Source organism: Pholcus phalangioides, unplaced genomic scaffold, assembly GCF_987345545.1.
Source record: "Pholcus phalangioides strain wild (caught in Gottingen) unplaced genomic scaffold, Ppha-v1.0 ptg000015l_1, whole genome shotgun sequence".
Classification (NCBI taxonomy): Eukaryota; Metazoa; Arthropoda; class Arachnida; order Araneae; family Pholcidae; genus Pholcus; species Pholcus phalangioides.
Genome location: NW_028301608.1, coordinates 17,106,280 through 17,121,997, shown reverse-complemented (window position 1 = coordinate 17,121,997; position 15,718 = coordinate 17,106,280). Strand labels below are relative to the sequence as shown.

General features: G+C 37.2%; 1 protein-coding gene and 1 pseudogene across 2 annotated transcripts in view; both read right to left on the bottom strand.

Moving 5' to 3' along the window:
* The window catches only part of LOC149075580 (Na(+)/citrate cotransporter-like), a 48,713-nt gene extending 44,625 nt beyond the window's left edge, over positions 1-4,088 (bottom strand). For both annotated transcript variants that reach the window (XM_089243078.1, XM_089243079.1), the window contains exon 1: positions 3,704-4,088. In XM_089243078.1, coding sequence (XP_089099204.1) covers positions 3,704-3,820 — 117 coding nt within the window. In that variant the 5' untranslated portion in view covers positions 3,821-4,088. The remainder of the gene's footprint in view (positions 1-3,703) is intronic.
* Positions 4,089-12,956: 8,868 nt separating this feature from the next.
* On the bottom strand, positions 12,957-13,904 carry LOC149075579 (putative ubiquitin carboxyl-terminal hydrolase MINDY-4; annotated as a pseudogene).
* Between the last annotated feature and the right edge of the window lie 1,814 nt (positions 13,905-15,718).

The window sequence follows — 15,718 nt, the reverse complement described above, 5'->3', positions numbered from 1 at the left end:
AAACGTGCAATACGGTAAACTCCTTCACAGGAGGAATGCACCTGAATGAATTTCATTAATCAACTAATCAAAAAAAGAAAATTATAATGAAAATTATAAATAAAATGGCCATAAAACCAACCATTCAAATATTCCAAAAAAAAATTATATGACAGACAGAATTTTATACAGTGTGAAATTACGATATTCAGTGAATGAATTCGATGAATGATAAAACGTTGAAAACTGCCCGTGTCATGATTAACGAACTAAAGTTGTAGTGTAATGGAAGCTGCGATGAACATACAAACATGCCGTAAGAAAATAAAAACGTGACTTTCCAAATGACTCTTTTGGCACAATATGGGGAGTCGGCGTGAAACTACGCATCATTCAAGCAAAATAAATTAGGCCATGCGTCTTAATAAATATCTGCACATCATAAGAGCATCAAAGTTCGAATTCCGTTCAAAATATAAAAAATACAGAAAACGGGCTATATTACCATCAGACACCTTATATGACACCCATAAGACACCTTATATGACACCCGTAAGACACCTTATATGACACCCATAAGACACCTTATATGACACCTATAAGACACCTATATCAGACACCATACATGGCGAATACATAGTCATAAAAATCATTATAGCAATTTCTTCTCTCAAGGTTTTTGGGTATTTTTAGAAAATACCTCTTTTAGTGTCGCATTTCAGAACAAAATGCGGTACAATACTTTTTTTTTCTATCTAGAAAGAGTTGATTTTCGTCAGCGTCATTTTTGAGAGCTGCTGAAATTTTGTGTTAGGAGATTCATAAAATTGCATCAAATTGAGGGAATTGGAAATAAAATTCATGGTTGATTATAAACTGTAATCAATTTCATTACGCAAGATTTTTTCTGTTTACATAGATAACAATAAAAAAAATCTAGGTAAATTTTATTTTAACACCTATTCTTGCCACTTGAGTTTGGTATCCTTCCTCTTCCCCCTCCCCCCAAATTTCATCTATATCTGGAATTGGAGGAAAGCCATAGAATTATTCATTATTTTTCGTAATCCAATGCAACATAATTTATTTTTTATTTCAACACAGTTTATTTATTCATAGTTTATTTTTTTCATTTATTTCTGTCCATATTTTCTTCAAAAACCATCTATAACTTATTCTATACCATTCACGACACCAGCAATAATATTTAAACAGCTAATATGCATATCCACAAGTGATTTTATGAATACCATGAATTTCCTTATATCGGAACACCTGTTAGAAACATCCGATCAAGGTCAAAATGGAATAACCGCAGGGATTCGAGCTCAGTGTTTTCTTTTTCCGCCATAAGCAAAAGCAAAACGTGTCACCGTTTGAATATATTATACTATTTAGACACTGGAGAAGAAATTTCTCAATGTCACTCTTAGAAAACGATTGTTGTCACTTTTTACAAACTAAATAAACTACTTCGGTCAACGACCCGCTGAATGCAGGAAGAAAGAAGAATAGCATTCTTGGTATTATAAAGTGGAAGGTCGAGAAGCAAATTTCGACAGTCCATTTAAGCTTTCAAAAATCCGCCTAAAATGAAACTGTCTTCGAGTGATATTTCTTGCCGACACCACGGCCTTGTTCAGCAGATTTTAGAAAAGGGTTCGGACCAGTTTGGGCTGGTTTCGGCTAGTGCTTTTGGTCTCTGTGAATATTTTTTTAAAATAAATTTTAAACTACATCGTGTTTTCATGGATATAATGCTCTCAAATATTATGAATCTCAATGCTTTCAAATTGAGCATGGAAAATTTAAATAACGTATTCTAGGAAATTTCCTCATAGTTAATTGGAATATTGAACTGATTTTTTTATGAAATTAAAATGAAATTCAATTTGAAAATATGTTCTTAAACATGCAAACTTCAAGATCATATCAGTAATTTAGCCATTGTTATTTTTACATCCTGGAACTTGATATTGTAATGTGATAATATTAAACACTCAATATCAAGTTCAACACCTAATTTAGACATTCCTTGAATCTAAAAATTAATAATTTTGACATTTTTTTCAAATACTGTACTTCTTTCCGTTCGAGGGCCATGGTCAACTAAAGTGAAGCGTCGCGGGCCGCACTAAGGGTTTCAGCTCCCCGCACATGGAAAACTCGAAGATTATTTAAACGCCATAAGTGTTATGATGAAACAGGACTCAGTCGTTAAACGTATACTCTGGGCTTTGTATTCCTCCATTTCATAGGCTTTTCACTCATGTCTTGCTTTTCTAGCTAGATGCAATACATCAAATATTGCAGTTCCCTTCTTCAAATTATTCCTCCCAATACATTCATAATTTGAATTTTAATGGCATAACCAGATTTGTGATACATGTATCCTTATTACGTGAGCTACCTTCTTTAACCAGAATATCGGTGGTTCGACTCGAAGAAGTGGTTCACCGTGGAATGCCACCGACCTATTATGTCGATTATGTACAAATAGTCATCGTGACCAGGTGTGAAAGTCTCTTGACCAACGGGACGGCTTCACCACACACCAACTCCGGCCGTATCGCTATACGCAATTTACTGCCGGTAATGAGTTGGGTTGAAAATGAATTCGCCATCGGTCTCCTAAAGCTCATTAGGTAAAATATATTGTTATCTATATTCTTCCCACGGTTCAAACCTGATACCTGACGGCAACCTTCACGGTGGTAGACGAGGCACAATATCAACCCCACTGTCAAACATGGCACATTTTTTCCCAGTCTGCGTATCCTAATCGGTTGAGGTTTTGAGGTACTACTAAGGCATCCAATTCGAAAAAGTTTCATCGCCGTGAGCATAAAACCAAATATAAATGCAGCGACAAATCCACAGGCCACAACAGGCAACTTGCCCAACAAGATGGCTGGGAAAAAACTGCCATAACGAACTTTATTAACAACTTGTGAGTTCGGAATGGCAACATGGTGAAAACGTATTATATTATTTTCGTCTAACTATAAAAGTTCATTTACGTGTGAGTAAAGTTGAATGTTTTTTATGGAAATAATGAATGCAAGTACGGTTGTAGTGTTTTTTGTTAATCAGGAAGTCTGCTGTGGGAACCAGTAGCTCAAAATAATGATCGCAAATTTGTTTTAATATACAATACATTTACCTTGTCGAAGGCCGCACAAAATTACCTCATGGGCCAGCTTTTGGCCACCCCTGCTGCATATCAAAGCTCAAAATTAACTATTAATTACTAATTACTTGGAGACCATAACAATAACTCGGGTATTGATTTTCATAAATATTGAAATTGTCAAAAAATATTGATTTACAAAATGTCTGAAAACTAATTTTAAAAATGGCTAAAAATTAATATTAAAAACATCTAAATACTAATTTTGAAATGTTTAAAAGTTATTAATTATAAAAACTCGAGATTTAAATTTTATCACCTTAGCAATAATTTTTACTGATATAATGTGCGAAATTAAACCGTAAAAAAACTTCCATTTTTGATGGTTTTTTTTTTTTTTGAAACATTCCACAGTTAATGGGTTGATTATTAATCATTTAACACATCAACATTAGTCGCGGTTTTTGTTTATTAAATACAATAAAAAAATTCTAAAGATTCATTAAAAAATAATAATCCAATCGGATAAGGCGTTACGTCATCGTCATGTTAATAATCATGGTTATTTACATAGATTCGTGTTATGAACCTCACCTGAGTATCCACCAATATGGGTAGAGGTAACAATCCTATCGGGATGATGACAGCCAATATTTGGTTCCTGAGAGCACTAAATACGGACCAAATCTTTTTGAACGTATTCACAGTCATGTAGTATCTTCTTTGATGAGATCTATCAATTTTCACACGACTTGTTTTTTGTTTTTTTTTCTAAAATAATGATCCCAATAAGAGAGTTCTCGTCGTCGTCATCATCATAACCATCATCACTTCTGGGATTATCCGGGGGTTAATTAAATAATGAGTATTTATCCGCAGAGATAATCCCGTGCTTCCGCCGTAAGACCAACACACACACACACACAGACACACGGCCTATTTGTTAGCGCGTTCTGTTCAAAAGAGCGCTCTTCTTGCCGCAGGTTTCCGTTTTTGAGGTGCTTTTGTAAGCGGAAACTTTCTGCCGTCACGCGCATGCGTGCGACTACATCACGGACGCCAATTTCTTGTTAATTTCGCGCTTGAATTCATATAAACCTTTTTATTTATTTATTTTTGAAGAAAATGATACTTTAAGATCTTTCTTGACAACTTGGGATCATTCTTTTCTGTCGTTGTTATTATTATGGTGTGTAACTTCCGGTGTAATGTCACACTGATTTCTGCCTTACACTTAAATTACGGTTTACGAATTATGGCAGATCATTATCGTCTCTTCAGTCTGTCTCTTTGTTTTATTATGGTTTAACCTCTAAAAGCGAATTATTCGATTCGTCGAAAAGTGAATGTGCTTTTCTTTTCTTATTGAGACCTCGAATCCTGTGTTGAATTCCACGTATTAAGGATTGATAGGGAGTTTTTACCGCGTTAAGGCTCATTTGTGTCTCTAATGTATAATCTCTAATATAGCCTACAGGTTGGACGAGAAGTCCTGCACACATTTTAAAAATGAATACTGTAAAAAATCAACCAACGGACATAAAAAAGTGCGGTTTGTGCCGAAATATTTATGAGAGCGTCGAAATTGTTTTCTTTATGAATAATTAAAAACGTTCAGTATTTCGCTTACGGATGGCCCTTTATCAGAAAAAACTTGACATAGCACATAGAATGAAACACAAATAGTGCATAACTAAAAAAGGTTTAGTTTCCTGAACCACTTGCCTGACTTGCGCATGTCAGACACGGGCACTTCCCGAAATTGGCATTTTAATCTTTGCACCTAACAGGCTCTAACGAAAAGTAAACATTTAACTGAATCTGCACAAACGCCTTATGGGCTCATGTAATAATAATATAATGATATCTAGATGCACGATATTGTAATCTATAATTACATAGACACTTAATCTAGTTCAGTTACATAATCTACCTAAAAAATAGATTGTTTATATTCCATGCAGAGAAACTCAAATAAGAGATTTTGAAGAAAAAAAATTAATAAAAAAAAGAGATAATAAATCACAGAATTTAAAAAAAAAATTGAATAAAAAATTAAGTACGATTTCCTGCACTTGTCTGCTATTCCTAGTCATAGACAAATGAATAGAATGAAAAAATAAAAAAAACTTGCCTTTTTCTCTCTCTCTCTCTCTCTCTCTCTCTCTGTGCAGAAAACAATTAAAAACCCATCGGAGGCAAGTGGCTAATCGAAACGCATTTAAAACTCGAATTTACTAGACACTAAATATAATTTCACGATCTTGATCATATATAGTTTAATTTGCACTTTTTCTTAAGCTTAATGTTTATACAAATACCAAGGCAAAAACAGGAAACATACCCAACGTGGTTGGTGGCTGAAAAAAAAATGCCATAAAAAATATGGATATCAAATACAACTAAACTACAGCAACCCAAAATAAGAGCAACTATCGCGAGAAAACAAATACACACTAAAATAAAACTAATGAAAATAAAGGATTATGATAAAATAAAATGCACTGAACATAAAAAATTGTGGTTGTCCTATTTAAGCATGGATAGCTTCAAGATTCATCCTATAATATGTATATCATACGTCTTTGAATGTGTCAATCATTGTGTTGGAATTCACAACCCCCCAGAGGAAAGCATTTATTCGCAACCCTATTAGAGGAAAAACTCCCTGCGACACCACAACCTGAAATTGTCCCTTACTAATCGATGCTGGTGTCCCCTTGTCCAAACACTCGATTGATGGTGCACTAATAACTCATGGTCCATCCTATGTGGTCTTTATGGCCATTTGGGTTACATAAAACTATCACATTCCACTATGAGCGCCCTTTTTAACTCGGGCTACATCTAAACGGGTGAAAGAGTCCTCATATTAAAGTGTTAGTTTTATATAACACAAATTGTCATTGCATTTTTCGGTTGAGTTATGTTGAGTTTTTCGTTTTACAGCACTACCTGTAAGTGAAATTTGTACTTTTTTAAAAATTTAAAATCAAAAAACATTTCTATGCCATAAGTATTTGTGTAATTATTTGTTATTTTCAATTAGTTAATTTGTTACCAATTTTTAAAATAAGTCCAGGTGGACTTCTCGTCCACCCTGCACTTTTAAAATAGATTCTGAAATGTACTTTGGCATTTGCTTAGTCATCACGGTGGTGAATTTCGCACACCATTCAAGAATTCAAAGTGATGATAATTTAATTACAGTATAACGGGGTAGCGGTCACCACGCAAATGCAGTCACTCGTATATCTTACGGTCAAATAATAATTTCCCGTGAAAAATAAAAGTTTTCATTTCAAACCTCTGGTAAACGGTCACCCTTCTTTTGAAGGGTGAACCTTTGCATGGTTCTCTTTGGACCCTTTGCATGTGCCCCGGTTGCAACCTGTGAGAAAACGAACACTGATTGGAGCAGTCTGTGATGCCGCAAAAGTTTCTCGAAGGTGACCGTGATGTAGGGTGTCCAATAAATTTGTAAGCAGTTTAAAAATTCATAAAAAATTGATGTGATCCGTACATTCGAATGCGATGTGGGGGGGGGGGAAGTTATTCTCACGTAGGAGGACTTTTTTGTTGTCAGAAAAAAATTACAGTCGAATCCTGTTTTAATGAATACTGTTATAGTGAAAATCTCGCTTTAACGAACGCTTTTTTTAATCCCCCAAATAAGTTTACGTAGGAACAATGCTAGGTAACCTAGAATTTCTTATAACGAAATTTCGTTTTAACGAAGTGGTTCCTCCGGTCTCTTGTCGTTCGTTATAACGGGATTCGACTGTAATTCAAATTTTAGTCGATCTCAATTTTTCGAATGAAATCGAATCAGTGGGAATATGCGAATCAGAGTCCTATAAAATTCAGGGCATACGAATCATTTCTGAATTTTCCTGTTATTGGCTGGTGCTTACATAAGGTTTACATTGTATGTTGAGAACGCCGGATGAAGCACTAATGGTGAAGTTGTTTTATCTCTCAGCTACGAATCACCGGATGAAGCTTCACGAACGTTTCGGACACAAAAGACATTACTGGAAGGTTCATGTGCAGAATTCTGACTTGCTTTCATGCAGCGTCCTCTATTGATAAAAAATTTGCACTAATATTTTCTGACCGGAGGAAAAAAAAATCCCCCTTTGTGAAAATAACTTTTTCACAAATGAAAAATAACCAATTCCTCAATTTCGAAGGAATCGGTAAGCTTTGCGAACGTTTCGGCCACAGAGGAACTGAAGAATAGTTCATGCGCAGAATTCCACTATTTGCTTTCATGCAGCGCTGTCTATCGTTAAAAATTTGAACTATTTCTTTTCACACAAAAAAAATAAAAAAAATTCCTTCTTTGTGAGAATAACGTTTCGCATTGAAACATGCCCATTCGTCCATATTTTATGAAATTTTTAAAAACCATACTTCTCTCTCTCTCTCTCGCTTATTCGTTACAGTGTTTAATTTTATCAACACCATGCAAGAATTCAACATGGAGGTAAATGCAGTCTAAGCTCTCTTAACGGTCTTGTACAGGGTGTACCGTAAATTCGTAAACATCATTTCGAAATAAAATTCATAAAAATTGAAGGAATTAGAGATTCTCTCAAACGATTAAATCGCGGCATGTGCGAGAAATTTAGATCAGAATTTAAATACAGGGTGTCCCATAAATCCGCAAATAGTTTGAAAATTCATAAAAATTTAAGAAATTGGTATATTTAAATGCGGTTTGCGAGAAAGTTATTTTCATGAAGGGGAATTTTCTTTTTGGTACAAGTAAACAATTAGTTCAGATTTTAGTCTAGTCGATAGAGGACGCTGCACGAAAGCAAATTACTGGGAATATGCGAATCAGAATTCCTGAATGTTAATAAAAATGCAGGGTGTACGAATCACTTCTGAATTTTTCTCTTACTGCTGGCGTTTACATAAGGTTTCATTGTCATGGTGACGAGACAGAGAGAGAAGAGGTGTGTGTGTGTGTGTGTGTGTGTGTGTGTGTGTGTGTGTGTGTTTCCATATTGAAATATGTGTGGGGATCAGTGCTTTGATTTTTCTTTCCTCTCTCATGTGTTGCACGTTAATGATTTTCTCTTTACGTCACTGCCTTTCAATGGCGTATCAAGGACACGAAGTGTTATTAATGCGTCTGAGAGATGACATATAATGAAAGTAATAATAAAAGCCGTGAATGTGAATTAATACTCTTGTTCGGATACAGTTGCGTACACGCCGATTGCTTACTCAGCTGTATACTATGCATCCTTTCAACTCTTCTTCGTTGATAACGTCAATTATTGTCTCATATGCAAAACACTAAATAAATAAAAATGAATAACTTTTAGTTTTTTCCCGGGTTTTTTTTTTTTTTACCTCCGTGAGACAATAGAGGCAGTGGCGTAAGTTTAATTTTTCACTAAAAAAATCTTTTTTTTTTTCTTGCGTGTTGAAAACTCAAGGTCAAATACTGTACATGAAAGATGGTGAAATGTCAATTTTTGTTTCTTTCCTCAATAATTTGAACGAAACGCGATATCAAACGGATAGCAAGAAGCTCGCTCGAAACTTCCGTAGCAATGTGCAATCGGAAATTGAGGCATTGGCTACCAATCGGGGGGGGGGGGGGGGGGAAAGAGCATGCCGGATGCAATATATCATCACTAGAGCCCGGATTATATGCAAATTCCTATGTGCGTATGCATTTGCATATTTTAGCCCTTTTTGCGTATGCATTTGCATATTTTAGCCCTTTTTGCGTATGCATTTGCATATTTTGCCTTTTCTGCATCCCCTACCAAAATATGAATCTGAATATTTGGCATTTTTACGTATGCTTCTGCATATTTTGGTCTTTTTGCATATGCTGAATGTTTGATATTCATGTTTTATTGAATCTAACGACGAAATGAATTGATGCTATTTTTTGCTCAATTCGAGTATAAAATGCCGTATAGGCAAATGTGATAAAATATCTCAATATATCCAAGTTCCCAATATCTTCTACTATGTATGCTCCCGATCTAATGTACTCAACTGGGTGTACACGATAATAAATGTGTGTACTAATAGTACTATTGAGTGTACCTATTCAAGCACACACATAATATTAAGTGTACTGGATCAATACACCGGATCAAACGTGGAACTTCAGTACGGACCGTAACAACAAGCCGACGCGGAAGACAGAAGGAGCTTGCCCCTTTACTTTACCGTATCATCTGCTATTCATCACCGCTTGCCAGTATCATTGTTGCCGTCTTTGAGCCCCTCCTCGCCGTTACCTATCGTAAACTCACGTCCCAGCCGCATGCGAAAGATTTGAACGCAGGATCCTGACCCACCACACCTAGGGCCGATCACCAAGAATCAGCCCCGATCCAGCTTACATCGCCGGAACTTCATCTCTGATATTCTGACGAACAATCGCCACATTTTATCCTTGTTCGGCCGTTTATATAATATTAGGTTGGGGAAAAAGAAATCCATTATTTCTACGTGAACTTCAAGACTTTATTTAACATATTTCGGATTACAAATTTTGGTCAAATATACACCCGTTTTGTTCTATAATTTGTTGCCATTTTAAAAGTATCTTCATAATGCCTCTCTCATAGAAGTCTTGGTCCCTATTGGCGAAAAACTCTAGTAATCGATTTTCACAATCTTCTCTTGATGCCAATTTCTTATCGCTAAGGAAGTTTTGCAATGAAAGCAAAACATGGTAATCGCTTGGTGCCAGGTAAGGACTATATGATGGATGCATCAAAACTTTCCAACCAAGCTCCCGGAGTTTCTGGCGAGTCACTATAGACGTGTGTGGCCTGGCGTTGTCCTGATGGAACACAACACCTCTCCTGTTGGCCAATTCTCGGCGTTTCTGGTCAATCGCTAGCTTCAAACGGTTCAGTTGTTGACAGTACAGTAGTTACAACTTACTCAACCGTTTGAAGGTTAGTGGATTTCTTTTTCCCCAACCTAATATCTTTGCGCATTGTTTGTTGTTCACTGCAACAATGCACCCTTTGTTGATTGAGTGATTTCATTTGCCTGGAAAGAGAGAGAGAGAGAGAGACAGTCACAAACCAAAGAATGAAGAGTATGGTAATTGGTCAGGAAGTGTGTGTCGAGGGGATCATTCGTTTACGAATCTAATTAGACGGGACAGATTTTTGAAAATAAAGACTTTTTTCCCCAATTGAATCAGTAGTCTGATAATAGCGAAGGAGTATAGTTGAGTGGCTGAGCATTCGACTGTGTGCAGATCGAGAGGTCCACGATTCTGCTGCCACTGCTGAGACGTCGTGTAGCCATAGTGATGGAACCACATCACGAGGACCCGGGTTCGAACCCACCGGCGCCACAGTGGTGGTCGGCTGAAGTTGGTTTTCTGTACTTCCGAACTTCGAGGTACAAATGCGAACTAATCTCCCCGTTAAAAAGTCTCGCCACAGAGAACAACCGGCACAAATATTTAATCACTACACTTCATTCACAAATTGATACATACATGGCAACCCTAAAACTTCACACACTATATACGCACTCAGACTGTTGGGTATACATACTCACACTTCCGACTTAATTCAATGGGTAGTAAATTGCCCATGGCGATGGACTGGAATCGTTCTCGATTTGAAAGAAGAAGAAAAAAGGTCACATTGTGAGGGAATCGCATCCGGGTTCGAACCCCACCGGGGCGACACAGTAGTGGTCGACATAAGTTAATTTTTTGTGGTTCATCTTCGTGGCTTGAATGCGAGACGACCTCCCCGCTAAAAATTTTCGCCAAGGAAAGCAACATATACAACGATGCAAATATTCAATCCTTACATTCTATTCACGGTTTGAAAAATAGGTGGCTGCACTAGCAATTCACGCATATATCATTACATATGCACTCAGACTGTTAGGCTCACATACAAACTTCCGGCACAATCACGATAGTTGCCCATGGTGATAGATCGGAGTTGTGAACGGTTTGAAAAAGAGGAAGTCTGACCATATGAGGTAGACAATATTTCTTATGGGAACAATAGTCAGTCCAAATGTCTCTTTTATCCATGGACAATGCCAAACCTCACAGCGAAGTAGAATTAGAACCGCTCAGGAGAATGTGATTTGTGCTTCGCTTGGCCTCCTAGACATACCACGATTTAAGTATACACTAGAGCCAACGAGAATTATTAATAATCACATTTATTTGCATAGAAACCAGAGCGTTCGGCATGGGGGCAAAAATCTGATGCTGGTCTGGTCTTGAAGTTCTCTCGCCAACAGTCAATAGCCTATGTCTCTTCGGCTCCATAGTCTTTTCACCCGATCCGATTATTATACATCACTTCATTTCACTTCCGAAACAGTTTGTACGGCTGCCATTTTAGCAGAGCAGGACTTGGCGGAACTTGACCTGCCCGTACCAGTAACATGGGATTCAACACAATAAATGCTGATCATTGCCCTTCGATGCTGTAAATACGTACTCGAATGTCTACATTCGCTTCCACCCAATGAGACAGGAATTTCAATTCACGAAATGTCTAATGCCAACAGCTGACCCATGGACCACATGTGGCCCCAAAGTAAATATAAATTATTGAATCGAAATTAATGACTACAATGTGTTAAATTAAATTTGTCATCATTATTTGAGCTGGTGTTGTTTTCCAACAACGGAAAACTATATACATTCATTATTATTAGTGACGAAAATAATTGACTATGTTACACGATACCATTTTTAAATATAAAAATTGATCATAAAGCTAGGCACACTCATAGGCAATTTTTGTTTTCCTATTTTTTCCATCAGCTCGTTTGACAAACTGTCTATTTTGTCAAAATGATAATTGAAGAGATATCGAAACACATTTGTGAAATTCAAAGGATGAATAGATTTTATGTGATGAACAGATTCTGCCTGGGAGCGCAACCAGATGAACAATGAATATGTTTATGAAGGATCAAAGGAAATTCAATGCCCAGTTTAGCGATTGAATTTCCCAATTTTGCCGCATTACTTATGGCGTGTACAAATTTGCGAGTTTTTCAATCTCTCCCATTTTACTGGTGGGGTTTATATGCCGGAGTGACACGCGTAATGCGGCCCACGACCCTGCACCTGACAGAGGGCGGGCCTTGAACAGAAAGAAGTTGACCACCCCCTGGTTTAAAGGAAGACATTTTTTTTTTGGATTTCCGACAGTATATAATGTTTCTCTTCTCCCTTAACCCATTTGCATTACGTCTGTAAATTTGTCACTCAGTTCATAAATCCGATGTACCAAACTCAGGCCGATCGTCCACTGGAAGCGACCTAAAGAGATAAGCAAGTCGTGCGCACATGTTTGTATACTGTATTAACATGACTGATCCCCATCCGTTAGACATATTTCTCTGAGAGAAATTCAAACCATGAATAGATTTGATGAAATAATTTGCAGAAGAAACTAATTTTTGATACATTAACTTTTGGACATTCACCCAGAAGATGATAAACATTTTGATGCATATATGAGAATGTTTGCAAATTCGATTTCCAGAAGAGTCGATCACGTCCTACAGAGACCCGTTGTGTGATTGGTGCGTTTAGAGCGAAGTCATCTGCTGGGTGGAGAAAGTATTTGCAAGAGGCAGTAGAAGAAGAAAAACACATATTTGTGTTTGTCCGACTTCAAGTACAAGAAGCGTTGCGGGACATCTCTTCCACGAACTTTTGGACATTCAAAATGGTAGACACAAAAACAAAATTACAAACACAGTTTTAGGCTTATGCCTTTGAGAATTGGGCTCTCGAAGTTTTTACGCGTATGAAAATGCCATTCGTGCTGTTGGCCACAAGGTTGCTATTCCCTTCTCAATAGGATTCATGGAATGAGAACGTTTCGATACGTTTCATCTTCCTATTGTCCACTGTTATTTCACAACACATTTCCGTACTCATGTCGTGGATATGGTGCATCACCACTTCTTTCTTTGTGGTTTTAGTAGCTAACGTTTTCACATTCGAGATTAAAACTGTATAATGATTCCCATTTATTCAACACCCATACAGGTTTGAGAGAGTGCTTCAACTTCTCCAACTTGGATAGGATGATCGTATTCTAAGGATGTCAGGAACCCTATGTGGTTTCTGTGCACAATGCCTTTAGCCAACATACCCCCGATGAACTCATCGTTATCAGTAACATTCGAAGTTGCCCTTCCAGTCAACATCGGATTTACTGCCTCTTGAGAACAAACCTCAAAATCAATGGGCACTGTCCATGTCATCCACAAGATTGTCTAATCCTCCAGTAAGGATGAGAGAAGCAAAGAGCAAGATGATTCCACCAGCATCCATAAATATTTTTATTGAATTTCGAACTAAATTAATAAGTTCTTTTCTAGTATGGAAGTGGTGGACCATCAGATTTTCAAGGAAATGTTTTCTAGACTCGTCAGTATCCTCAAGGTTATAGTGGTTCCTGGAAGATACGATTTTGCTTTCCAGAGTGCTAGATGCCAACATTATTATCCTTACGATTGCTCTTCCTAATACGTCACGGCATTCTGCTTTGTCCAATATCATTTCTGTCTTTTTCAGGAAATACTGCGCTTCGTACAAAATATAGGCCTGCATTACGGCGATGATTCCGCAGGGTCCGGCGTTTTTTTGTATCAAGCGATACGATTTTTTTCGAGAAGAATCCAACTGAAACCCATGAATGAACCATGCTCTTGAAAAATTTCCGTTCGGATTACCAAAGGTAGCATTCCTTATAGAAGTACATTTGTTATTTAGAATAGGACGAGAATTGGCCATCGTTGAAATAAGAAAATTATTCCATTGGAAATGAAATTTATACAGAAACAAACTCTTGGGAAAAATTCTTTACCTTTATTACCTTGACGTCTTCAAACGTTTCAACTCTTTCTTCACGCTATCTTTGTACTTTCTATTCAAATCAAATCACTCTGGATGACTTCCCACCAGCGAATTCTCGACTCCGGGTCATTATAGCTGTTGAAGTTGGGCGTTTGGCCGACTATGACCATCAGAACGGCTTTGACATCAAAGAATATGATTAATGACGAACGGTTTACTTAAACACTTAACAAATTGAAAATGTCGAAATGCGCAGCCGTTAAATGTCAGGCAGTTTTTCTAACTGAAATGGCATTTTATCGCCCTATGCCAAGTTGGTTGAATTTTTCTATTTTGAAGCCAAGAAATGTTGTTTGAAAGTACTGTAAATATGGCTTTCACTCCACTGAGAGCACTAGTCAAGTTACGGACCGTCATTAGTACCAATAGAGCTGGATATTCTCTATAGCTCAGTGTCACTTACGGTTTCAGGCTTAAAATATCACTTATTAAAAGCTGATTAAAGTACTATTAAGCAACGCATAACAACAAAGACGGGCCGGCGTTGCAGAGAGACGATTTATACCCGTCTTGTATACCACAAGTATTACAGGACTTCTGTCCTGTGTCCTCCAGGATCATCCACTATCTCGGTGAGATTTTACGAACTAACGGACTCTTCAAGAATGTTCCTCAACAAAGCTATGACCACAGTGTCAAGGGACGCTGTTTAGAGCGCATGGACGCAAGAATGTTCATCTTCGGATGGAATCAAGAACTTTCAGAAGATTATGATGTAGATTTTACAGTTGATTTTTAATTTCTCCCTCCGTATATTATGATACGTCCATTGACGAACATTGATTATATGTGAATTTATATGTGCAATCTATATGTAATATTTTTATTTATTATTCTGAAGATATTTAATAAAATTTCCAGACACACCCATCCTCCGGGAACGCTTCGATATCTCAATGAGATGGGGAGCGGGATGTGTGGTTTTCAAAGGTCAAAGTTCCCAACTTCAATGCGCGAATGCGAGTTGATCTCCCCCCCTTTAAAATGTCTCACCACCGAGAGCAACAGGTATACACAACGGTACGTTTATTCAATCATTACACTTCACTCATAGTTAGAAAAATTGATGGCAAATTGTAGCACTCTACACATAACAAGCATTACACGAAAACAAACTTCATTGCAGGTTACCAACACGTACACGCACATTCTAACATGTAACAATTCGTTAGAAGTTCCATAGAGAAATGTGGACGAGGTACATGTGCGGTTTAGCAGTACAGTATGAAATGTAGCTCATTTCTGAATTTTCTCCTGTTGCTGGGGTTACATAAAGTTTATATATGTAACCTGCGTATGTAAACCTGCTTACATAAAGTTTTCATTGCGATGTTGACATTGGTGGATAAAGTACTATTGGTGAAGATGTTTTACCTCAACCACGCCGAAGCTTTACGAACGTTTCGGACACAGAAGGAATTGAAGAAAGTTTCAGTTCCAATCACTCCTGCCGGACTTTCGTGCAGCACCCTCTATCGACAAAAATAAAAACTAACTTTTTTCCTGCGCCCCCCTTGTCAGAATTACTTTTTCGCGAACCGCATTCAAATATACAAATTTCTTCAATTTTTGTGAATTTTTAAACTGTTTACGAGTTTATGGGACACCCTGTACGTCTGCATAAAAAGAGCGGTTCATTCTGCGTAACCGTGAAGATAGTAAGTCAGTCCATTCAGTTATACTCCTCAAAA